Source organism: Salvelinus alpinus, chromosome 7, assembly GCF_045679555.1.
Source record: "Salvelinus alpinus chromosome 7, SLU_Salpinus.1, whole genome shotgun sequence".
In the NCBI taxonomy this organism is placed as follows: Eukaryota; Metazoa; Chordata; class Actinopteri; order Salmoniformes; family Salmonidae; genus Salvelinus; species Salvelinus alpinus.
In genome coordinates, this window is record NC_092092.1 from 40,404,920 (window position 1) to 40,431,735 (window position 26,816).

Here is a 26,816-nt window from a genome sequence, read left to right on the forward strand (position 1 = left end):
GTTATGTTCAATGATTTAGTAAACATTTCTAAATGTTTTCCCTTTTGTCATTATGGGGTATTGTGTGTAGATGGGTGAGGGGGAAAAAAAGTTATATTTAATCCATTTTGAATTCGGGCTGTAACACAACTAAATGTGGAATAAGAGGTAGGAATACTTTCGGAAGGCACCGTAGCAATAGACCACAATGATTTGGCATTCTCAACATACAGGCTACAAATATTTCTCTGTGTGTTTCGTTTGTAAGCTCAAATGGACAATGAGCAGTGATGTCCATCGGGCCTTTGAAAAACAAAATACTTAGCATAGAATATGGGGTCATATGGTGAAACGTATTCAATCTTTTGTAAAAATCCATTGAGTCTAAGTCATGGAGGAGTTTCCTCCCAAGGTCGAGAGAGAAGGCCCTGTTGTCCACTCCAGCCGCTAACAAGCTACTTGTAGCTGTGGTCTCGTGTCAACAACACCGTTGTAATGGTTAAGTTTGTCACCTGGCAGCTTAGCCAAATCTGGTTTACTGGTTTATTGAAACTCAATCAAGCTGTTGTGACATGTTGAATTTGATTACTGTAACCAATTATTGCAAGGCACATTATGATGCAAAACCAGGTATCAACAGAGATGAACAAGGAAGTAAGGCTTTGAGAAAATGTACTTTAGATATGTACTAGAGTTTTGTCCCGGCGGGGCCTGTCATGTCTGCTTGCTTCAACACCTGTTACGTCTCTGCTTGTCTTTGTCATTAAAACATCTCATAGTCTGGCAGCCATCCTGTCCTTCATCCTCTTACCAGGAACTTGCGTTTCTGTTTCCAGTGGGAGCCCTGTGCGTTGGTGTGGCGGTGGGCCTCGGTCAGCATGCGGATCAGCTCCCACTCTGAGCAGGTGGGCTCCGGCCGGTTCTGCAGAGTTTTCACCATCTCCTCCTTCTTCCTCTTCTCCCGGTTCTCCTCGATCAGACGCCGCTTGGCCACCCGCTTAGAGTCGTCCAGGACGACTGAGAGAGAGAAAGGAGGAACAAAAAAGGGGGAAAGAAAATGTATTTCAGTTACATCAAGGAGTCACGACTGAAGGCATCCGTATGACTTGTAAAATGTTTGTAAATGTGTAATATGTATGATATTGTGCACGACACACGGTGTGTGTGCGTACGAGTGTGAGAGTTTGTGTGTGTGTGTGAGAGACACTCACGGTCCATGGCCATGCCCACTGCGATGCACTTCTTGAAGCGGCACAGCTGGCACTGGTTGCGGGTGATCTTGTCGATGATGCAGCAGCCATCGTACTTACAGGAGTAGGCGGGGTGGAGGTTCTTCTGAATTGTCCGCCGAAAGAAACCCTGGAAGAGCGGGCGAGAGAGGGTGAAGAGAGAAAGAGGGGAGGGAGAGGGTGAAGAGAGAAAGAGGGGAGGGAGAGGGGGAAGAAAAACAATTGAAAAAGGGAAGTAGGAAGAAAGAGCGAGCCAGAGGGTGTGTGTGTGTGTGTGTGTGTGTGTACATGTGTGTGTGTGTGTGTACATGCGTGTGTGAGGATTTCACACGGGTGGCAGACAGACCATGGTGCAGAGTTGAAGGGGGGGAGGAGAGAGACCGAGAGAGAGTCAGTCAGAGTCACTTGGACTAGAGTGAGGATGACAGAACTGACATAGATATGACATACTGTAAATATTGAGGAAGCTGTCACGCTGTGTGTCTGTGTGTCTGTGTGTCTGTCTGTCTGTCTGTCTGTCTGTCCGTCCGTCCGTCCGTCCGTCCGTCCGTCCGTCCGTCCGTCCGTCCGTCTGTGCGTGCATTAAATTCAGGCAAAAAACCTGCCCCGAATTGAATGCATGTGACTATCCTTATGGTGTTGAGATCAACCCTTCCCCCATCTGATCTTTGTATTTCCTGGCCTTGTCCTGACCTTGTTCTTCACTGATCCAGTGCTTAAAGTGAAAAGAAACAGTGCAGGCTCCATTCAAAAGTTGTGCTCCGTAGGGAGTGCATATAGGCCCTGTGTGTCTCACCTTGCAGCCCTCACAGGTGATGCAGCGGTAGTGGTAGCCAGTGGCCTTGTCTCCACACACCACGCACGGTTCATCCTTCTCCAGGTAGCTGGGGATGTACCCTGCAGCACACAGAGAGAGGTGGAGAAGGAGAGTGGGATGAGAAGGAGTGAGTATGAGGACAAGACCTGACGTTCACACTATTGCCACGCAGTACTGATGCTTTAAAGATAGTCAGTATTTTCGGACCTCAGACGTTTCAAGATAGGCGTAATAGATACAGGTAACTGCCAAAATAATGGAAACACTTGAGTAAATGAGGGATACAAAGTGCTTCCACACAGGTGTGGTTCCTGAGTTAATTAAGCAATCAACAACCCATCATGTTTAAGGTCATGTATTAAAAAAAAGCCCAGTTGCCCATTATTTTGGATACCATGGCTAGAAGAAGAGATCTCAGTGACTTTGAAAGAGGGGTCTTAAAAAGGCATAGGGGGGTTAAAGGGTGTGTGTGTGTGTGTGTGTGTGCGTGTGCGTGTGTGTGTGTGTGTGTGTGTGTGTGTGTGTGTGTGTGTGTGTGTGTGTGTGTGTGTGTGTGTGTGTGTGTGTGTCAGTCACCAGATCTCAACCCAATTGAACACCGCGTTTTCCACCGACATCAAAGTTGAGGAGAGATTGACTGCATCACTATTGGCCTTTGTGCGAAGTATTGATCTGTTGCAGGTACCAAACTGTCTGTCCAAGCAGTTGGCACACAGTTGGGACACTCATCAGTACAAGACATGCAACCAGAGGTCTCTTCACAGTCCCCAGGTCCAGAACAGAGGCTGGGAAACGCACAGTATTAGATAGAGCCATGGCTACATGGAACTCTGTGCCACCGCAGGTAACTCAAGCTAGCAATGAAAACAGATAAAAAGACAGATAAAATAACACCTTACTGCACAAAGGGGACTGTGAAGAGACAGCCATTTTATATATATTGTATTGTAATTGGCACTGTATTATAAATTAGACCTAGATATTGTGTGTATGTACTCTGTGTGTGACGTTTTAAATTGATGTAGTTCAGTCCTTGACTAATAACGTTCTGTACTATGTACAGTATTATGTCATGTTTCATGTGGACCCCAGGAAGAGTAGCTGATGCTTTTACAGAGGCTAATGGGGATCCTAATCAATACCCAAAATACCACATTTAAAAAAACAAGAATGGTGTCGCATCGAGTTCCAGACACTTGTAGAATATACGCCAAGGTGCATTGAAGCTGTTCTTTGTGGGCAGAACTGAAAAAGCGTGTGCGAGCAAGAAGGCCTACAAACCTGACTCAGTTACACTAGCTCTGTCAGGAGGAATGGGCCAAAATTCACCCAACTTATTGTGGGAAGCTTGTGGAAGGCTACCCAAAATGTTTGACCCAAGTTAAAAAATGTAAAGGCAATGCTACCAAATACTAAATGAGTATGTGAACTTCTGACCCACTGGGAATGTGATGAAAGAAATGAAAGCTGAAATAAATCACTCTCTACTATTATTCTGACATTTCACATTCTTAAATTAAAGTGGTGATTCTAACTGACCTAAAACAGAATTTTTACTAGGATTAAATGTCAGGAATTGTGAAAAACTAAGTTAAAATGTATTTGGCTAAGGTGTGTGTAAACTTCCGACTTCAACTGTATTTGTGAGTAGAGTTCAGTGTGTGTGCATAGCGTCTGTGCAACAGAGTTTGTGCAAAAAAAGGATAAATTAAGGTAGTCCGGGTAGCCATTTGATTATCTAATTTAGCAGTCTTGTTTAGAAGTCTTATGGTTTGGCGGTAGAAGCTGTTCTGTTGGTTCCATAATTGCTGTGCGGTAGCAGAGAGAACAGTCTGTGGCTTGGGTGGCTGGAGTCTTTGAAATATTGTTGGGCCTTCCTCTGACACTGCCTGGTATAGAGGTCTTGGATGGCAGGGAGCTGAGTTTGGACCGTCATCTTGAACTTCTTCCATTATCTAATAATTGCGCCAACAGTTGTTGCCTTCTCACCAAGCTGCTTGCCTATTGTCCTGTAGCCCATCCCAGCCTTGTGCAGGTCTACAATTTAACCCTGATGTCCTTACACAGCTCTCTGGTCTAGGCCATTGTGGAGAGGTTGGAGTCTCTTTGATTGAGTGTGTGGACAGGTGTCTTTTATACAGGTAACGAGTTCAAACAGGTGCAGTTAATACAGGTAATGAGTGGAGAACAGGAGGGCTTCTTAAAGAAAAACTCTGAGAGACGGAATTCTTACTGGTTGGTAGGTGATCAAATACTTATGTCATGCAATAAAATGCAAATTAATTACTTAAAAATCATACAATGTGATTTTCTGGATTTTTGTTTTAGATTCCGTCTCTCACAGTTGAAGTGTACCCATGAGAGAAATTACAGACCTCTACATGCTTTGTAAGTAGGAAAACCTGCAAAATCGGCAGTGTATCAAATACTTCTTCTCCCCACTGTATGTGTGTGTGTGTGTGTGTGTGTGTGTGTGTGTGTGTGTGTGTGTGTGTGTGTGTGTGTGTGTGTGTGTGTGTGTGTGTGTGTGTGTGTGTGTGTGTGTGTGTGTGTATATAAAGTATAAACCAGGGTTGAGGTCAATTCCATTTCAATTCCAGACACTTCAGGAAGCACACTGAAATGCACTGGACAGGGAGAAGGCAGGGCAAGACAGGGTAAGGCAGGGTAGGGATGCCCAGTCTCAGTCTCAGGCTGATCTCAAGCCAGTCTGTGTGGGTTTTGTTAGGAACCTGAGCCCAAACTCAATAGTGCCGCTGCAGCCCAAGCCCACTGCCGTAGTTGCCCCTACTCCAATATCTCAATTGAAGTACTGTCCCATCTATTCAAATTCGAATTCAATATGCTCCGACCCAAAAGGATGTATGTAACTGACCTGTACTCTCTGACCCAGTCTGTCCGTATCCATTCATTTCTGTTTAGAAAAGAAAAGTCACATTTAAATATATTTTCACCGAATACAAAATGGAAGGGGCAATTCGTTCTTCATAGAAAAATAATACACTTAATCTAGATACATTTAGATGAAATAAAGTATTTCAAAATAAATTTAAGGCAAAATGACATGCTGTTTATTTTAGGCATCAGCTAAACCTCGACTTAGTTTTGGTAACGAACCACTTCTCGCATAATTGTTTTTAAGAAACTAATTTCCTAACCAGCCTTTCAAAGCACTTCATTATCACAGATGTGTGCTACAGAGCGATGGTCATTGTGGCAGGATGACTTAAGAGTTTTTGGGAACAGGAATGATGGTAGTCAGCTTGAAACGTGGGGATTACAGACTGGGCGAATGAGAGGTTAAAAATGTCTGTGAAGATGCCTGCCAGTTGGTCTGGCATACTCTGATGACACTCCCTGGAATAGTGTCTAGCCTATCAGCCTTAACCCATTAAAAAAACGTACGTCAGCCTCGGAGAGAGAAAGATCACCCGGTCTTCCGGATTAGCGGGGGCCCTCATGCAGGGCTCTGTGTTGTTTTTCGTCAATGCACGCATTCAAGGCATTGAGTTCATATGGTAAAGAAGCATCGTTGGGCAGATCAGGCTTCCTTTGTAGTCTGTAATGTACTGTAGCCCCTGCCACATGCGTCAAGCATAGGCGCCGGTATAATAGGTTTCCACCTTGTTCCAATATTGTCTTTTTTCCTGTTTGACGGCTCTGCGGAGGTCGTAGTGGGACTTCTTGTACATGTTCGTGTCCTCAGCCGTAGCCCTGGAGTTGGATGTGATTGCTCTGTGAGCGGTAGCTCTGTCCTTTAGTTTACTGCGCACCTCAGAGTTAATCCAGGGCTTTTGATTTAGGAAGAAGCGAACCTTCACTGTGGAGACGATGTCTGCGATGCATTTCCTGATGAAGCCGGGGACGGAGGTGGTGAGCTTGTCGACGCTAATCGTCCGGGAACATATTCCAGTCAGCGCTAGCAAAGCATTCCTGCAGCACAGCCTCTGCTTCGTCTGACCATTTTTCGACGGAGCGCATCATGGGTACTTCCTGTTTGAGCTTCTGTCTGTAAAGAGGAAGCAGGAGTATAGAGTCGTGATCTGATTTGCCAAAGGGGGGACGAGGGAAGGCCTTGTATGCTTGCTTGTGGATTGAGTAAACAGAGGGTTGAGTAACACTATGTTGGTATTTATTTTATTTTGGCAGTTACCTGTATCTCCAGATATATATGAAGTATGAAACAGGGTTGGGGTCAATTCCATTTCAATTTCAGACAATTCAGGAATTACACGGAAATTACAATTCCAATTATCTTCAATTATTTTCATGGAGGAAAATTGGGAATTGGAATTGGGTTTACTTTCTGAATTGATCGGCATTGAAATGGAATTGACCCCAACCCTGGTATAAGCAGACATACAATAGAACACAGTCAAACAAAAACTCATGATCTTATCCTAAGATCTTGGCCTGAGGACCCCATCACATGAGAGTCAGGATACAAACCACTAGAGGAGACGACAGTGTGACAATGTGTGTTTGTGTGCACTCGCGCATGTATGTATGTGTGTGTCTCTGTTTGTGTTCGCCTGAGAGTGAGGAGGTTAACCTATTCGGTACTGTCTTTCTTTCCCTGGCATGTAATGAAGGAGTAAGTCCTTAAATAAATCTCCTCACTTGAGAAATGGTACATTGGCAGAGAGAGACTCCAACAAGCACCCTTCAGTGTGAGAGACACTCTAAAGCAATCAAGTCTGCCTCGCCCTTGGGTAGAAGACAAAAACACCCACCAGACAGCCTCTCTCTCTACCTCCTCCCTTTCTCTCTTTCTCCTCCCTCCTTCAGGCCAGTGCTCTTCTAGTCTTCCCCTTCCCAAGCCACCTCAGGAAAAAGGTAAATCTGTACTTTTTCCATACAGAACATTGGGATTTAGTGGGGGAATGCGTAGAAACAGGAAACAGCCTACAGCCCGCCATTTAATAAAATATATAGCTGTGATACGAGGGGAGGAGAGAGGAAATGGTACGCTGCGTGTTACACAAACACAGCCAATAGCAGATCCTTGGACGCAGCTTCGGGAGCCAAGAAGTAATGTCTGTGTAGGCTCCTCTCTCTGCATTGCTGTGTGTGTGTGTGTGTGTGTGTGTGTGTACGTGTACGTGTGTGTGTGTGTGTGTGTGTGTGTGTGTGTGTGTGTGTGTGTGTGTGTGTGTGTGTGTGTGTGTGTGTGTGTGTGTGTGTGTGTGAGCGTGCACGAATGTGAGGGTGTACCACCTTACGCACACGTGTGTGTGTACTATCCCTAGAGAGAGAGAGTAAAAAGGGAGTAAACGTGTGGGTGTTTTGGCGTGTGTGTTTATGTCTGGCCCACACTGAGTACAGTCTTACTAGTGTCAGTCTGGCCCTCCCCTTATGGCAGAAAAACAGAAGCAAAGGAATGGACACTTGACAGGGAGAAGGCAGGGAAAGGCAGGGTAGGGACGCCCAGTCTCAGTCTCAGGCTGATCCCAAGTCTGTGTGGGTTTTGTTAGGAACCCGAGCCCAAACTCAATAGTGCCGCTGCAGCCCAAGCCCACTGCCGTAGTTGCCCCTACTCCAATATCTCAATTGAAGTACTGTCCCATCTATTCAAATTCCAATTCGATATGCTCCGACCCAAAAGGATGTATGTAACTGACCTGTACTCTCTGACCCAGTCTGTCCATATCCATTCATTTCTGTTTAGAAAAGAAAAGTCACATTTAAATCTATTTTCACCGAATACAATGGAAGGGGCAATGCTTTCTTCATAGAAAAATACTTCACTTAAACTAGATAGAAAATCAATTTCAGGCAAAATGACATATTGTTTATTGTAGGCAAGAGTTAAACCTCTACTCAGTTTCGGTAACAAACAACCTCTCCCCCCAAAATAATATTTTTAAGAAACCCATTACCTTCCTTCCGTGCCATGGCATGTGCCAATGACATAACCTATAACACTTAGGTAATAAGGACCTGCACTATGCCCCACCACCCCTCAAAGCCCGGTTCAGACATATTGTCATTGTTTCCCAGCCGAGATGGACCGTGGTGGGTCACATGATTCAGGTCTAGCTGCCAGAGAGCATGCTAGGTTTTGGGGGCCTACAGGCTTCCTCATTGGTCTGTCTGCCCGGGCGTGTTCAGGAGATGACAAACACAGAGGTTTTATGGCATCTCGGCAGAGGCGACGTGTAGCGTCCTGCAAATTCCTCAAAGCTGTTTTTCTTTCTCTTCACCCTCCGCCCCTCGACTTCCAAGCTGTCAGTCAGTGCATTCTGCCGCATGAAGAACGAGAGCAGAGTGACAGCCTCCCGTTGAAAGAGATCCCTTTCTTTTCCCTTCTCTTTGGTGATAAACACAGACTTAAATGTAAAGAAGGTGGCAGTGATTTATGAGCCGAGGCTTCTGGGTCTTCCGCACAAGCACACACCGTACAACCCAGGTGACAGGCTGGGAACACAATTCAGGTTTGAGTTTTTTTTTCTCCGAGTTGAAGATTCTAAGGCTGGAATTCAATCAAACCCACATTGTGTGCATAGTGTTCTTGCGTGCAAACGGCTGTAAATGTACCGTAACTGTACCTACCAGACATGCTCTTCACCGAGCATGAACTGTTCTTTCTTTTCCTTTTCGGGCCATCGATCCACCTGCAGAAGGAGAGAGTCAAAGATAGATAGAGACAGAGAGAGAGAGAGAGGAGAGAGACATTAGTGTATATGTACAGGAGGACACACAGGAATTCAAAAAACACAGGCGGCGTGAAGGACATGTTTTCTCCTGACAGTTCTCCTACAGGAGTCTTGCAGGACTGTAAGCAGTGCTCTAGCTAAGTGTCTGTGGTCGGGAAAATGGCTGGCCTGCCACTTCGATTTACATTAGAGGGGAGGCAGGGAACAACAACAACAACGACACACACACGCACAACGACGCCAAAACACACATTCGCGCACACACACACACGTACACAGTTGGCAACACTCATATGCATACAAAAACACATCTATGCGCACACACACACACATCTGAACATAGCTCTGTAACAGGAGAATCGAGCAGACTGTGAGTTCCTTAGGGAGCTCTGGAAGCACACAGCCTGGAAGAGAGTGCACTAACAAGTCATGATGTAGGATCTATCAGATGTCAACACTAGTAGACTTCCAAGGGTCCCACCTCTGCAACCATCCAGACTCTCCTGAGCACTTCAGCATATCTCACCATATTTTATTGATCCTTTATTTAAATAGGAAAGTATTCTTTTTTACAATAATGGCCTAGAAACAGTGGGTTAACTGCCTTGTTCAGGGGCAGAAGGACAGATTTGTACCTTGTCAGCTCGAGGATTCGATCTACCAACCTTTCAGTTACTGGCCCAACGCTCTAACCACTAGGCTACCTGCCGCTCCTTTAAAAAATGTTTTAATAAAACATAATATAGTTTACTAAAGTGAATTTGGACACTAGTTTGTCTGGACTAACCCCCCCTCTCTGTTCTCAGTAAATAGCGATCCATCGTTGCCAGGGAAATCCTAAGGACTTAAGTGGCTGTTTCATTGACTCCCTAATTGGGCTGAAATGCCAACTGCGTCTGACCCTGTGTGTATCCCTTCTTGTTGCATTACCGACTGAGTTGTTTTCAATTACAGTAATGCCGGTGCCACAGTGAACCTAATCGAGTCTTAGTGTGTTTTCACATATAGTCCTCTTTAAAAAAAAGCGATCTCAGTCCTCTTTAAAGTGAACTCTGTGGTTTAAAAAAAAAAAGAAGCAAAATAACTCCGTTGTCTTTGTATTACACTGCCTTGGCCTTTGAATGAGGACTCAACACGTTTGCCAGTTCACTTCACCCATTTTGTGGTTAAAAGATGAGATGATAATTGTAATCAAAATATACTATTAACATGTATATATTATTGGTAACAAAATAAATGACAGAATAATAAGTGCAGATTAAATAATGCTGTAATTGGAAAATGTACACCCAATGTAGGCTACTGCCCCTTTAAGAGCTACAATTTATTTTGTACCTTATGTTGTGATTCACACCAAATATGTTTGTCTTCTCACACTATTCAAACCCCACTATCGAATAAACAGTTCATGAAGCTCTCGTATATATCACATATTGCAAACAAATAACCTGACTAAAAATCACACAAATTTGGGCATTTCTGTGCATACTTGATCAATATCCAAAACAGCACACGTTTCTTTCGGGTGAATCTGCACATCTACACCTTCTCTCTTTTAGGCACCAATGGACAGTGGTGGGAAAAAAACTACTAAATTGTCATACTTGAGTAGAAGTAAAGATACGTTGGAAAATGACTCAAGTAAAAGTGAAAGTCACCCCGTAAAATACTACTTGAGTAAAAGTCTAAAAGTATTTGGTTTAAAATATACACTAAACCAAAATATAAATGCAACATGCAACAATTTCTACGATTTAACTGAGTCACAGTTCATACAAGGAAATCAGTCAAGTGAAATAAATAAATTAGGCCATAATCTATGGATATCACATGACTTGGAATAAGGATATGCATATGTTGGTCACAGATACCGTAAGAAAAAAAAGTACGGGGATAGATTAGAAAACAAGTCAGTATCAAGGGGTGCAAGTCGGTATCGGGGGGGGGGGGGGGGGGGGCATTTGACTCATGCAGGGCGACACATCTCCTTCACATAGAGTTGATTAGGCTGTTGATTGTGGCCTGTGGAATGTTGTCCCACTTCTCTTCAATGGCCTTTGCGAAGTTGCTGGATATTGGCGGGAACTGGAACACGGTCGTACACGTCGACCATAGCACCCAAAACATGCTCAATGGGTGACATGTCTGGTGAGTATGCAGGCCATGGAAGAACTGGGACATTTTCAGCTTCCAGAATTATGTACAGATCTTTGCGACATCGGGCCGTGCATTATCATGTTGAAACATGAGTTGATTGCAGCGGGTGAATGGCACGACAATGGCCATCAGGACCTCTGTATCTCTGCATTCAAATATCTCTGCATTCACCATTTCCCTGTCTTGCTAAGTAATCAGTGTAACGAGTACTTTTAGGTGTAAGGGAAAATGTAGTAAAAATTACTGAATTTTCTTTAGGAATGTAGTGGAATAAAAGCTAAAGTTTTCAAAAATAGAAATGCTAAAGTACAGATACCCAAAGCAACTACTTAAGCGGTACTTTAAAGTATTAAGTACTTTACACCGCTGCCAATGTGAGGATGCACAGAAATGCCAAAATATGTGTGGAGTTTTTAGTCAGGTTATTTGTTTGCAATATGTGATATTATACGAGAGCTTCATGAACTGTTTATTCGATAGTGGGGTTTGAATAGTGTGAGAAGCATAGGGTACAAAATCAATTCTAGCTTTTAAAGGGGCAGTAGCCTACATTGGGTGTACAATTTTCAATTACAGCACTATTTAATTGACAGTTATTCTGCTGTTGTTTATTTTGTTACTATTAACATGTATATATTATTGGTATCATTCGATGACAATTATCATCTCATCTTTTAACGAAATGCAATCTATTAGCTTCCAAAATGTAAGTAGGTATATCTAGGTGTCCGATAACACGTTCTGATTAAATGGCTTGTCCTGCACTTTGTAAAAAACCCAGAGTCTATTGAGTGAATGTTGGAAAGAGATCTTGGTTCCTTTCTAAACATAGCAATATGAATGCAAAGAGGACTCGTGACACAAAATGGGTGAAGTGAACTGGCAAAAGAGTTCGAGTCCTCATTAAAAGGCAAGGGCAGTGTGAATACTAAGAGAGCTCAGTTATTTACCTTTTTTAACGCCAAAGTTCACTTTAAAACTGAGAGCGCCTTAATTTAATAACTACTAGAATGGCCATGACGGTTATTCTGACCATTTTTGATATTTCAATTGTATAAATATTCCATAATAAATAATAAATTGATAAACGAATGCATTTATTATGTTAAACTAGTTCATAAGGAACCTCAGGTTCACGAAATGACTTGATTCATCCAGAAGCGCATAGACTGTAAATACAAAAATAAGATGATAGTGTATTTTCGACTGTTAGACAAGTCTCCCGCCCAGCTGGCCCGTTCAGACTACACCTTAACTATATCGAAACTAATTTCACACACATAATAATAAGAATACGAATAATAGTAATAGATGTGGCCTAAAGACAAGATTACATTTACAATAGTCAATGATGGGTGACAATATTATCAATTGTCGAATAGAAAACGAAGAGACTTGATGCCCTGCGCAGCGTGCATTGACAGCGTGCATTGACAAAGAAGCAAGGCGCTTACCAAATAGCACTTCTTCCATATCATCATACAGAGGTCCATGCAGGCCAGACATTTTGATTTCTATACCATATCTGAAAGTGCAGATTCCAAGGTTTCTAATTAACCTATTTTTGCCAAAACTCTGTACAATTGCGCGGATGGTCACTGTTTTAAAATATCACTTTTTTCTAGAATAACCATGTTTTCATGCATTCCTCGTGTGAGTAGGCTACTGGTGACAATCAGCAATAGCCATTTGGGATATTCCATTATATTCTTACTGTAAAATATGTGTGTTGACTGTGGTAGGGCAGGGCCTGTGATGTCTGCTAAACGAACACTTTATTTCATTGGCATGGTGCAGATCTAGCCTTGACAACTAAGCACAGATAAATACAACTCAAAACATTCTACTCTGTTCTTTTGAAATAAATTGCTTTTGTATCATGTTTTTTTAGGACCTTCCTAAATTAAATATTAATGGAATTATTTGTGATTGTGTATATTAATACTAGAAAGGCAGAACGCATCACAATGACTGAAAACAAATTAAAATGTTTAATTACTCTGCCATTTTTAAAGTCATGTCCCCCTCGTCCTAGACTTTACCTAAATCAGTCTATATAACATTTGAATGGTGTCCCCGGCCTGTTCCGCTCCTTCTCCGATAGTTGAAAACTATACCGAAACACATTTTCACACATATAACAACAAGATTAAATAAATGAAGTATATTATGATGGGAGAGAATGGGTGAGTTGATGAGTGAGAGGGGGAGCGAACGAATCATAATTATGTAACCACCAATTGTGAATGAAGGACAGGCCATTCGGGCCATTCTAGCATATATTCTAATTATTCCTAAATATCAAAACAGTGTATCCAATATCAGTCCACTGAATCCAAGCAGTTTTATGAGCCTACTCTAGACCTACTTGGAGTAGGCTACACAGTGAGAGCGTGCATAACTTACAATGGCAAGCCCAAAAACGAAAAGGCCGCACGTGCTGCGTTAGCGTTGCTACAAGATCTGAATAAAAACGACTCGGATGGCGGAGAAGAAATGGATCAGGAGATCTCTGATTATTATCCTGATTAATGCTGAACGGCTTTCCATATCTGGGAAAGGATCCGTATCGGGCAGCAGGTGAGCGAGAGTCGGATAATGTTTCAGATCAGATGGCCCGGCTGTATGAGGTGACAGGAGGAAGGAGAAACGCGCCGCTGGCCTGTTGCTGTGTTTTTACAACATGCTTGATTTGGCTGCTATCAACGCACACGTGTTGCTCAAGCAGCGGATGAACAACACCCATGAGCAGGAGAGACTTCATCATGAGTCGTACTGTATAGCCTACAGTAACATAAACTAATGAACACGTTATGTTCTTTCAAGTTTTTACATTTTGTATTCTAGTGTTAGCTAACGCCTTCATAAACACAACCAAATGACATTGGCACGAAGGGGGGTCCGATTAGGCCAGGCTTTTCTCGTTGAATGGATTTATTAGACTGGTGGCTATTGGGACTCTTCGAGGCCCGGCTATTCGACTAAATATGCAGTCATGGCGCTTTGAGGATGGCATGCTCAGAACGTTTTAGTCTTTTATGAAATGTGTCCGAAAGTACTGCTAGAGTGTAAAATACACATATTTAGGAGTGTAAAATACACATATTTAGGAGTGTAAAATACACATATGTAGGAGTGTAAAATACACATATTTAGGAGAAGTCAGGGACTGGTGGGTTCAATTTTTTTATTGAAATGAAGTTATTGAAATTCCGAAATTGAAAACGGTCAGATTGACCGTCTTGGCGGATCTAGTGTTAAAGAGGACTGATATGGTTCTTTTAAAGAGGACGAAATGTCAAAACACCCTTAAATGTTTAATAGAGAAATGGCTAATTGGGGCAATCTATTTAAAAAATATTAAATACAGTACTTGTAATGAAGCGCGTGTGATTTGCGACTCTGCAAACCCAAACAGGAATAAAGTGACTTATTTTACTACAGCGTGAGGGCATTTGACACTCAACCAAAAAGGGCCACAATAACAAGTAGGCACGTTTATAGGGCTGTAATATACATGCATGACTGCTTTCATGCAAGATATGACAGGATGAGAGACCGGTGAAAAGTTTTCAGACCCCTTCACTCTTTCAACATTTTGTTACATTGCAGCCTGGTTGTAAAATTAATTAAATATGCGTTTTTCCTCAACAATCTACACACAATACCCCATAATGACAAAGAAAAAACAGCTTTTTAGAATTTTTGCAAATATGTATAAAAAAAAACAAGACAGAAATAACTTATTTAAATAGGTGAGACCCTCTGCGATGAGACTCAAAATTGAGCTCAGGTGCATCCTGTTTCCATTGATCATCCTTGAGGTGTTTCTATAACTTGATTGGAGTCCACCTGTGGTAACTTCAATTGATTGGACATGATTTGGAAAGACACACACCTCTCTATATAAGGTCCCACAGTTGACAGTGTCAGAGCAAAAACCAAGCCACGAGGTTGAAGGAATTGTCCGTAGAACTCAGAGACAGGATATGTGTCGTGGCACAGATCTGGAGAAATGTACCAAAACATTTCTGCAGCATTGAATGTCCCAAAGAAAACGGTGGCCTCCATCATTCTTAAATGGAAGAACCACCAAGACTCTTCCTAGAGCTGAGCAGTCGGGGGAGAAGGGCCTTGGTCAGGGAGGTGACTAAGAACCCGATGGTCACTCTGACAAAGCTCCAGAGTTCCTCTGTTGAGTTGGGAGAACCTTCTAGAAGGACAACCATCTCTGCAGCACTCCACCAATCAGGCCTTTATGGTAGAGTAGCCAGAAAGCCACTCCTCAGTAAAAGGCACATGACAGCCCGCTTGGAGTTTGACAAAGGCACCTAAAGGACTCTCAGACCATGAGAAACAAGATTATCTGGTCTGATGAAACCATGATTGAACTATTTGGCCTGAATGCCAAGCGTCACGTCTGGAGGAAACCAGGCGCCACTCATCACCTGGCCAATACCATCCCTGCAGTCATGCATGGTGGTGGGAGTATCATGCTGTGGGGATGTTTTTCAGCGGCAGGGACTGGGAGACTAGTCAGGATCGAAGGAAAGATGAACAGAGCAAAGTACAGAGAGATCCTTGATGAAAACCTGCTCCAGAGTGCTCAGGACCTCACACTTGGGCAAAGGTTCACCTTCCAACAGCACAACGACCCTAAGCACACAGCCAAGACAACACGGCAGTGGCTTTGGGACAGGTCTCTGAATGTCCTTGAGTGGCCCAGCCAGAGGCTGGACTTGAACCCGATCGAACATCTCAGGAGAGAACTGAAAATAGCTGTTCAGCGACGCTCCCCATCCAACCTGACAGAGCTTGAGAGGATCTACAGAGAAGAATGTGAGAAACTCCCCAAATACAGGTATGCCAAGTTTGTAGTGTCATACCCAAGAAGACTTAAGGCTGTAATCACTGCCAAATATGTTTCAACAAAGTACTGAGTAAAGGGTCTGAATACTTATGTAAATGTAATATTTCAGTTATTTATTTTTAATACATTTGCTAAAATGTCTAAAAACCTGTTTTGACTTGGTCATTATAGGGTATTGTGTGCAGATTGATGAGGGGGAAAAAATGAATGCATTTTAGAATAAGGCTGTGAAGTAACAAAACGTGAAAAAAGTCATGGGGACTGAATACTTTCCAAATGCACTGTAAAACCTGGATTGCTGATGCTATGTACTGGCCATTGAAAGGCTTTGAAGCTACAGGTCGGCCATATTGGCTCTCCCCAGTAGGAGCAGTCATCCATAGGACATAACGGAATTCTACCGTATTTCAATAAAATGTTTCAAGGATAAAATTACATGTATTTAACTACTTTGTTGTTGTAGTGGGGACAGTATCATTAGTGATCCGGTCATGGCTCACATCAACACCATCTTCCCAGAAACCCTAGACCCACTCCAATTCACAATCCACTCTAACAGATCCACAGATGACACAATCTCTGTTACACTCCACACTGCCCTTTCCCACCTGGACAAAAGGAACACCTTCGTGAGAATGCCGCCACCCACCACCAGCCAACCCCTCTTTTACGCTACTGCTACTCTCTGTTCATCATGTATGCATAGTCACTGTAACCATTTCTACATGTACATACTACCTCAATCAGCCTGACTAACCGGTGTCTGTATGTAGCCTCGCTACATTTATAGCCTCGCTACTGTATATAGCCTGTCTTTTTACTGTTGTTTTATTTCTTTACTTACCTATTGTTCACCTAATACCGTTTTTGCACTATTGGTTAGAGCGTGTAAGTAAGCATTTCACTGTAAGGTCTACACCTGTTGTATTCGGCGCACGTGACAAATAAACTTTGATTTGATTTGTTCATTGACTACAGCTCAGCATTCAACACCATAGTGCCCTCCAAGCTCATCACTAAGCTAAAGACCTTGGGAATGAACACCTACCTCTGCAACTGAAACCTGGACTTCCTGACGGGCCGCCCCAGCTGGTGAGGGTAGGCAACAACACATCCGCCACGCTGACCCTCAACACGGGGACCCCTGACGGGTGCATACTTAGTCCCCTCCTGTACTCCCCGTTCACCCACGACTGCGTAGCCACGCACAATGGTGGTAGGCCTGATCACTGACAATGATGAGACCGCCTATAGGGAGGAAGTCAGAGACTTGGCAGTGTGGTGCCAGGACAACAACCTCTCCCTCAACATGATTAAGACAAAGGAGCTGATCGTGGACTACAGGAAAAGGAGGGTCGAGTACGCAACCATTCACATCATCAGGGCTGTAGTGGAGCAGGTCGAGAGCTTCAAGTTCCTTGGAGTCCACATCACCAACGAACTATCATGGTCCAAACACACCAAGACAGTCGTGAAGTGGGCTCGACAATGACTATTCAGGAGGCTGAAAAGATTTGGCATGGGACCTCAGATCCTCAAAAAGTTATACAGCTGTACCATCGAGAACATCCTGTCCGGTTGCCTCACGGCTTGGTATGGCAACTGCTCGGCATCCGACCACAAGACGCTACAGAGGGTAGTGGGTACAGCCCAGTGCATCACTGGGGCCGAGCTTCCTGCCATCCAGGACCTCGATACCAGGCGTTGTCAGAGAAACGGCCTAAAAATTGTCAGACTCCATCAGCTTCTACCCCCAAGCCATTAAACTGCTTAACTGTTAATCAAATGGCTACCCGGACTATTTACATTGACCCCCGCCCCCCCTTATTTTATTCTTATCTATTCAAATGTTTTGCACTGACTCTCTTGCACAGTCTTGATGTACACTCACTGGACTCCAACCCCACACTCACACATACTACACTGACACTCCAACACACACACACATGCATATTGACATCCCTTTACACTCTTCACATGCGCTGCTGCTACTCTCTGTTTATTATCTATGCACAGTCTCTTTATCCCTACCTACATGTAACCTGTACCCCTGCACATTGACCCCTTGTATATAGCCTCGTTATTGTTGTTTTATTGTGTTACTATTTTACCTTTAGTTTATTTAGCAAATTCGTCTTACTTTAAAAAAAAACTCTGCATTGTTTTTATTCATATGTTTAGCTGACATAATACAATTTCAAAGTATGCATGAACGTGTCTGTACTAGAATAAACCTGTTAGAAACGTATGTAGACATTAATAAAGGCATTTCTATAGCTTACAAAATACTTTTTACAATGGTGGGGGAGTACCAAGATGGTGGCATGGTGGCTTCAACAAGGCGCCCCCTATCAGTCATCTAGTATGTATATATCAATCATCGGTATAAACCCACTCCCTTATCCTCATCGAGTGCCACTATGGGAGGAACCGATAGAACATGTTCAGCTGTAACAACAATGCAGCAAGTATAGCGTTGTCATTGGGTGATAGCCAACGGTAAATGTCACTTCCAGCTCTGGCTTCCTCATCAAAAGCCATCAGATATACCGTTGCCCGGGGTGATAGCCATCAATTTGTCAACCCAATGACAGTACAGCCTCCCACCCTGTGGCCTTCTGATGTTGCCTGTGTCGCACGAATACACAAGCATGCACAGCACAGCACAGCACAGCACAGCACAGCACAGCACAGCCACACACACACACACACACACACACACACACACACACACACACACACACACACACACAGGGAACAACACCACTTAGTATCCTGATACATACACACACATAGAGACAGAAAGAGTTCCGTCCCTGTTTTCCCAACCAGGGTCATCACATCTGCTACACACACACACGCACCTACTCACGACCCCCCCCCCCCCACAGCTCCTGAGGGCTAACCTAACGGGGCAGCAGGTAGCCTAGTGGTTAGAGCGTTGGACTAATAACCGAAAGGTTGCAAGATCAAATCCCTGAGCTGACAAGGTAAAAATCTGTCGTTCTGCCGCTGAACAAGGCAGTTAACCCACTGTCCCTAGGCCATCATTAAAAATAAGAATTTGTTCTTAACTGACTTGCCTAGTGAAATAAAGGTTAAAAAAAAGTCAATGGACTTACTCTAGGGATGCCACTGCCGCCTTCCAAGCCTCCATTAACAACATCACACCTCAGGTAATCAAATCAGAAATACACAACCTCCATCATCACAGTCAAGCAGACAGAGACTGAGGAGCTTATCACTTTAGCGGACCCCACAGAAGTAACTAGCCGAAGCCTAGCGTCCAGTCCCCTCTTAACGCTTTCTGTTGTGTTATATCACAAAAAAATGCCCTTCAGAGCTTCACAGCTCAAGTCTTCTGCTGAGGCGAGAGAGAGTGAAAAAGAAGGAGAAAAATACTGTGCACGGATCTTTTACAAAACAAACAAATGATTTCACATTTAAATGGTGAGGCTACACATTTTTACCATTAGGGGGCCAAGTGCCTTGTAGGAACCTTTAAAGAACCCTTCAAGTCTTGCTTTCTTTACTCAAGAAGTAAAGCAAGCAACATGACCTATAAACTATGTACCATCATTCCTGTGCCCAAAACTACAACGACACAGCAGACCCCCAACAACACCAACACGAGACAATTCATCTGCTAAACAAAAGTTGACAGTCCAAAAAAGAAGACAATTCCTGACCTTATGACGCAGTGCGAGTGTAGAATATGCATAGCGAGAAGAGTTGCTGGCCTCAAACAGCGCTGGCAAATACGAGTCACATCTACTGTACACTGACACTGCTGCCAACCTCGCTATGTTTAGCTCTGAAAAGACCTTGGCTCGTTAGCACACACACCCACTCTGCCTCTCTTTTTCACTCTCTCAGTCTCTCTCTCTCTGTATGAATCCCTGCAGACTCTCTCTCTCTCTCTCTGGCTGATCTGTTTCTCTGAATCCCTCCTACAATCTCAACTCTGTGCTTTTCACTGTATTTCTCTCACTCTCTCTCGTGTCTGTGGCTCTCACTCTCCTGTTAGACCCACCCATGCTCATGATTGGCTGTGGGCCAGCCTCTCCACCTGAGGGGTTGACAGCAGGTTTGGGGATGATTGAAGGTGGGTTGATATGGCAACTAACAGGTAGCTGTCAGCTCTGACCTCAAGGCAGGCTCGATGGGTCTATTCTTGTACCTCAGCGACGGAGCCAAAAGCTCAATAGCTTGAAATGAGGGCTATTTCGAAACGTAGCTAATTGCCAACAACCCAGTTTTGCGCTTCAAAACAATTACGAGGCAAAAACAGAGATTGGCAATACTCGAGTGAAGAAACAACTGCGAAAATAAAATCAAACTTACAAGTAGATTGACTGACACCTTTAAACTGGCACAGGTGTGATTTCGTGTGACTCAAGTCTTCGGGCACTGAAATACTAATACTAAAGGAAACAAGTTTTGGAACTTTCCCAGAAGGCTGACTTTAATATATGTATACTAACCAGCCTATACAGGGCCAGTACTACACAGCAGCCTATTGTTCCCAGCGCAACGTGCATACTATCCAACTGAGGTGTCCCCTCCCATACATTCACATTCTAATGGTTACTTTGTACCTTAGCCATCCCACAATCGTCTAAATGACAGGGTATGGTGGAATGGAGCATGGCACTGTACTAGAGCTAGCCAACTCCCTCTATCGAAACACAGCGGAACACCAGATCACTAAAGATGAACTTCCAAACCTCGAAACAAACACAGGCTTTGTGTTGACTCTGTTTGGCGAGAGATTTCTTCATATCTCGGTAATGTAAAGCTCTATAGTGAAATAACACTGCTTGCTGGTGAATAAATGACAACCTCTAAGTCGTAAACATAACGGCTACAGTATGCTTTAATTTGGGTGTAGCGATATTGTAGCAATTAATCAATGCCAATGGCAGCCAGATCATGTAACTTAAAAAATATATATATATATACAGTGGGGAGAACAAGTATTTGATACACTGCCGATTTTGCAGGTTTTCCTACTTACAAAGCATGTAGAGGTCTGTCATTTTTATCATAGGTACACTTCAACTGTGAGAGACGGAATCTAAAACAAAAATCCAGAAAATCACATTGTATGATTTTTAAGTAATTAATTTGCATTTTATTGCATGACATAAGTATTTGATACATCAGAAAAGCAGAACTGAATATTTGGTACAGAAACCTTAGTTTGCAATTACAGAGATCATACGTTTCCTGTAGTTCTTGACCAGGTTTGCACACACTGCAGCAGGGATTTTGGCCCACTCCTCCATACAGACCTTCTCCAGATCCTTCAGGTTTCGGGGCTGTCGCTGGGCAATACGGACTTTCGGCTCCCTCCAAAGATTTTCTATTGGGTTCAGGTCTAGAGACTGGCTAGGCCACTCCAGGACCTTGAGATGCTTCTTACGGAGCCACTCCTTAGTTGCCCTGGCTGTGTGTTTCAGGTCGTTGTCATGCTGGAAGACCCAGCCACGACCCATCTTCAATGCTCTTACTGAGGGAAGGAGGTTGTTGGTCAAGATCTCGCGATACATGGCCCCATCCATCCTCCCCTCAATACGGTGCAGTCGTCCTGTCCCCTTTGCAGAAAAGCATCCCCAAAGAATGATGTTTCCACCTCCATGCTTCACGGTTGGGATGGTGTTCTTGGGGTTGTACTCATCCTTCTATTCCTCCAAACACGGCGAGTGGAGTTTAGAGCAAAAAGCTCTATTTTTGTCTCATCAGACCACATGACCTTCTCCCATTCCTCCTCTGGATCATCCAGATGGTCATTGGCAAACTTCAGACGGGCCTGGACATGCGCTGGCTTGAGCAGGGGGACCTTGCGTGCGCTGCAGGATTTTAATCCATGACGGCGTAGTGTGTTACTAATGGTTTTCTTTGAGACTGTGGTCCCAGCTCTCTTCAGGTCATTGACCAGGTCCTGCCGTGTAGTTCTGGGCTGATCCCTCACATTCCTCATGATCATTGATGCCCCACGAGGTGAGATCTTGCATGGAGCCCCAGACCGAGGGTGATTGACCGTCATCTTGAACTTCTTCCATTTTCTAATAATTGTGCCAACAGTTGTTGCCTTCTCACCAAGCTGCTTGGCTATTGTCCTGTAGCCCATCCCAGCCTTGTACAGGTCTACAATTTATCCCTGATGTCCTTACACAGCTCTCTGGTCTTGGCCATTGTGGAGAGGTTGGAGTCTGTTTGATTGAGTGTGTGGACAGGTGTCTTTTATACAGGTAACGAGTTCAAACAGGTGCAGTTAATACAGGTAATGAGTGGAGAACAGGAGGGCTTCTTAAAGAAAAACTAACAGGTCTGTGAGAGCCGGAATTCTTACTGGTTGGTAGGTGATCAAATACTTATGTCATGCAATAAAATGCAAATTAATTACTTAAAAATCATACAATGTGATTTTCTGGATTTTTGTTTTAGATTCCGTCTCTCACAGTTGAAGTGTACCTATGATAAAAATTACAGACCTCTACATGCTTTGTAAGTAGGAAAACCTGCAAAATTGTCAGTGTATCAAATACTTGTTCTCCCCACTGTATATGCATCTCTCTCTCTCTCTCTCTCTCTCTCTCTCTCTCTCTCTCTCTCTCTCTCTCTCTCTCTCTCTCTCTCTCTCTCTCTCTCTCTCTCTCTCTCTCTCTCTCTCTCTCTCTCTCTCTCTCTCTCTCTCTCTCTCTCTCTCTCTCTCTCTCTCTCTCTCTCTCTCTCTCTCTCTCTCTCTCTCGCAGTGCATGCTGGGTGTTTTTGGAGTTTGAGTGTTTGGTGTGGAAAGCTCTATCCTAACTAACTTTCTTGATTCCTTTCTTTACATGTTATTTTCTATGGTGGAGGGTTAATGCAATATTTGTTTTAGCGGTATCCAAAGTTTTTTTTCAAAGTTAGGGTGGAAGAGGACAGATAAACTTTCCTGGGGTTTGGAAGTTGTGGTGTGCGCGATGGCTTCTCAGCCTAGCGCGGAGGAGACGCTGTCTATACAGCATGGATTCAGGTGTGTTCCTGAGAACGGAGTTAAGGTGGAGGAGGTTCTGCTCGCGGTCGGTGAACAGGTAGGAGCTGAGTTTATACATTCTGCTTCTAGAATGAACAAAGCTGTGGTTGTGTTCATGAAAAGGGCTAATTTGGTTGGTAGGCTAATTGCTAGCGGAATATTTGTAAGGGATGTGTTGGTGTCAATTTCACCTCTCTCTACCCCTTCAACAAGAGTTGTAGTGGCAAATTTGCCTCTGTTTATTACGGATGATCAAATTAGGAAAGAGCTGAGTCGTTTTGGTAAGTTTGCTAGCGGTTTCCGTGTACTGTCAGCAGGGTTTCAGGCAGATGCCGTTAAACACGTTGTTTCGTTCCGGAGGCAAGTGTTTATGTTTCTGAACAACAACGAGCAACAGCTAAATGTGCACTTTAAAGTGAGACATGGGGAGGGGCTCTATGCAGGTTTTGCCAGCACAGATAGTCTACGGTGTTTTGAATGTGGGGATTTGGGGCACAAGAGTTTTGCGTGCCCACACAAAGGCCGTAGAAAAGGTGAGGGTACAAGCGCCAGTGGGGGAAATCGAGGTCAAAGTGCAGGGGGTAAGGAGATGCAGACAGCAGAGGCTGGACCTAGTCAGGTTAGAGATGGTGGGGTAGATGAGGCTGGGCCTAGTCAGGCTAGAGATGGTGGGGTAGCTGTAGCTGAGTTTAGTCAGGCTAGAGATGGTGGGGTAGTGGAGGATGGGTCTAGTCAGGCTAGAGATGGTGGGGAAGCAGAGGCCGGGTCTAGTCAGGCTAGAGATGGTGGGGTAGCTGAGGCTGGGCCTAGTTATGCTATGGAGGGTGCTGGGTCTAGGCAGGCTATGGATGGTGGGGTAGCTGAGGCTGGCCCTAGTCATGCTATGGAGGGTGGGGTAGCTGAGGCTGGCCCTAGTCATGCTATGGAGGGTGGTGTAGATGATACTGGGTCTAGTCAGGTTATTCTAGTGGATGAGGAGAGTATAGTGGGGAAGTGTAAGAGATTAGGGGGGGAGGAAGAGGGTGTCAAGCGGAAAAGGAAAAAGGGTGTGGACAAAGGCACCATGGAAATGTTGCCTGTTGCTGTGGGTGAGGCCCTAACCAGAGAGAAAGAGCAGGTGGTCAGGGTGGGAGATAGAGAAGAGGAGGAAAGTGAGTCTGAGGAAGAGGATGAGGAGTTATTTTTTTCAGACTCCTCTTCAATTGGCCCGGAGCTGACAGCCAGTCAACCAGAGGGGTCTAAGTACACGTTGAGAGAACTGACAAGGTTCCTGAATGAGACTAAGGGGAAAAAAGTTAATCTTGAGGCTTTTTTTCCTGATCCTAGAAAGTTTGTAAGATCAGTACAACATGCTATGAGAAATGAGGGGCATAGTGTCCTCTCACCCAAGAAACGGTTTAGGTTGAGGAAGTGGGTCACAACAGTGCGTAAAGGTTTACCTTCAGACACTGTTTAAATGTTTAATTTCTTTCTGACACTGGGGCTTTTTGAGCTTTGCTATTGGTCTATTTCTCTGCTGGCTTTTCTCCCACTTCTTATGGAGACTCTTCGGGTAGGCTCGCTTAATATAAATGGCGCCAGAGATGCGGGAAAGAGGAGTGTGTTGGGTGAATATGTAAAACAAAAAAAAGTACATGTGTTATTTCTGCAGGAGACGCATAGTGATGTGGTGAATGAAGTTGATTGGGGGCTCTGGTGGAAAGGGGCAAGTGTGTTGAGCCATGGGACAAATCTTAGTGCAGGGGTGGCAGTCCTTTTTGCACCGGGTCTGTCTGTAAAAATGTGCTCCTCAAAGGAAGTGTGTAAGGGAAGGTTGCTTGTTGTTAAAGCAGAAATTAACAGCATGGGTTTTGTTTTTATAAATGTGTATGCGCCTAACACAGGAAGAGAAAGAGGGGTTCTATTTGGGAGTCTTAGACAGGAACTCTCACAAGTAGCGCCTGAGGAGACGCTGGTGATCGGAGGTGACTGGAACTGTACAATGGATTTTACAAAAGACAGAAATGGGGAAGAGCCTCATTCAGTGTCAGTGGGAGTGTTAGGGGACATCATTAATCAGTTTGACCTAGTGGATGTTTGGAGAACTAAACATCCAAACACAAGACAGTATACATGGGTGAAGGTTTTTGGGGCTAGGGTGAGTGCAGCCCGACTTGATCGTTTTTACATATCTAGGAATCAGAGCAATAGGCTGCTGGGCGCTACCATTTTCCCAGTGGGGTTTTCGGACCATCACATAACCATGGCTCGGCTGTCTATTTCACCAGGGCCCCGGCAGGCATCTTATTGGAAGTTCAATGTAAAGCTCTTACAAGATGCCACTTTTTGCTCAGTTTTCCAGACTTTTTGGGAAAGGTGGGGGCAGCGAAGAAAGGAGTATGAGTCTCTGAGTCAATGGTGGGATGTGGGGAAAGTGCAGATTCGGCTTTTCTGTCAACAGTACACAGCTCTCTCATCATCAGAGGCTAGGAGAGTATTGGGGGAACTAGAGCGGTGTATTAGTGAGATGGAGGTAGAGATGGTGGGGCAAGGCAATGTAGGCCTCCAGGCTAATTTAGCCGAATTACGTAGGGACCTGGGCAGTTTTTTCCAGGTTAAAGCAAAGGGAGCACTTGTAAGAGCTAGGTTCTCCATGCTCAAGGAGATGGATGCTCCCAGCTCCTTCTTCTTTGGTTTGGAAAGACAGAGCATTGAAGCCAAGGGTATGCATTGTCTACGGCTGTCTGATGGGCGGGTGACCTCTGTGGTGGGGGAGATGCGGGAGCGGACTGTGGAGTTTTATACTGAATTGTATAGGGCAGAAATGTGTGATCCTATGTGTGCTCAGGTCTTGTTCGCAGGACTCCCTAAGCTCTCTCGGGCACAGAGGGATGAAATGGACATTCCTCTGTTGTCACATGAACTGGCAGAGGCCGTAACCCAGATGTCCCCCGGTCGTGCACCGGGGGTCGATGGACTCCCAGTGGAGTTTTACAAAAAATTCTGGGGAATAATTGGGCAGGATTTCTTTTGCGTCTTGCGTGAATGCATCGGGGTAGGAGAGTTGCCGATGAGCTGCCGTCGGGCGGCTCTGACTCTCCTGCCCAAAAAAGGGGACTTGTGTGAACTTAAGAACTGGAGGCCTGTGGCATTACTCTGTGCGGACTACAAGATTTTTGCCAAGGTCCTCTCTAACAGACTGAAGTCCCATCTGGACTCTATAATACACAAGGACCAGACATATTGTGTACCGGGACGCTCAATCACGGACAACTTGTTCTTGATTAGGGACATGTTGGACTTGTCGAGAGGTTCTAATGTGAACTTTGGACTGGTCTCTTTAGATCAAGAGAAGGCTTTTGATAGAGTGGATCATGAGTATCTGTTTAATGTGATGTCTGTGTTTGGGTTTGGGAAGAGTTTTGTGACCTGTGTGAAGCTGTTGTATGCTGGGGTGTCATGTATGGTTAAGGTGGGAGGGGGGCTCAGTAGGCCAGTCTGGGTGAGACGGGGCATTAGACAAGGATGCCCTCTATCTGGGCAGCTATACACACTAGCCATTGAGCCTTTTTTAGGACTGCTACGCAGGAGACTGCAGGGAGTGTGCTGGACAGGCATGGGTGTGGTGACAGGAATAGCAGTCTCAGCATACGCAGATGATGTTTCTGTGATGGTCAGGGATGGGCAAGATATGCAGGAACTAGAGACCAGTCTGAAGGTGTACGAGGGAGCTTCATCAGCTAAGGTAAACTGGGGAAAGAGCAAAGCTCTGTTATGTGGGGCATGGGGGGATAGGGCTCCTCCTCTGCTTCCAGGGGGTTTGCAGTGGGGTTGTGAAGGGCTTAAAGTGTTGGGGGTGTACCTGGGCTCGGAGAGGTGGGTCAGGAAGAACTGGGAGGGGCTGTCACAGGCAGTGGTGTCAAGACTGGCCAGGTGGAGGTGGCTCCTATCCCAAGTGTCATATAGAGGGAGGGTGCTGATAATTAACAACCTGGTGGCATCTTCCTTGTGGCATAAACTGGCTGTCCTCAACCCCCCCGCCGGTCTGCTTGCAGACCTGCAACGCAAGCTGGTGGATTTCTTTTGGTCGGGACATCACTGGCTGAAGGCA

General features: G+C 44.5%; 1 protein-coding gene across 4 annotated transcripts in view; it reads right to left on the reverse strand.

Moving 5' to 3' along the window:
• Positions 1-26,816, reverse strand: part of LOC139581016 (thyroid hormone receptor alpha-like) — a 187,319-nt gene that overhangs the window by 14,066 nt on the left and 146,437 nt on the right. The window contains exons 1-6 of one of the 4 annotated variants that reach the window (XM_071410313.1): positions 19,398-19,716; positions 8,578-8,639; positions 4,901-4,939; positions 2,005-2,105; positions 1,191-1,338; positions 791-996 (exon numbers count right to left, since the gene is read on the reverse strand). In XM_071410313.1, the coding sequence (XP_071266414.1) occupies positions 791-996; positions 1,191-1,338; positions 2,005-2,105; positions 4,901-4,939; positions 8,578-8,639; positions 19,398-19,429 (588 nt within the window). In that variant the 5' untranslated portion in view covers positions 19,430-19,716. Of the gene's footprint in view, positions 1-790; positions 997-1,190; positions 1,339-2,004; positions 2,106-4,900; positions 4,940-8,577; positions 8,640-19,397; positions 19,717-26,816 lie in introns of those variants that run through there. The other 3 variants (XM_071410312.1, XM_071410316.1, XM_071410314.1) reach the window with 3 other exon arrangements.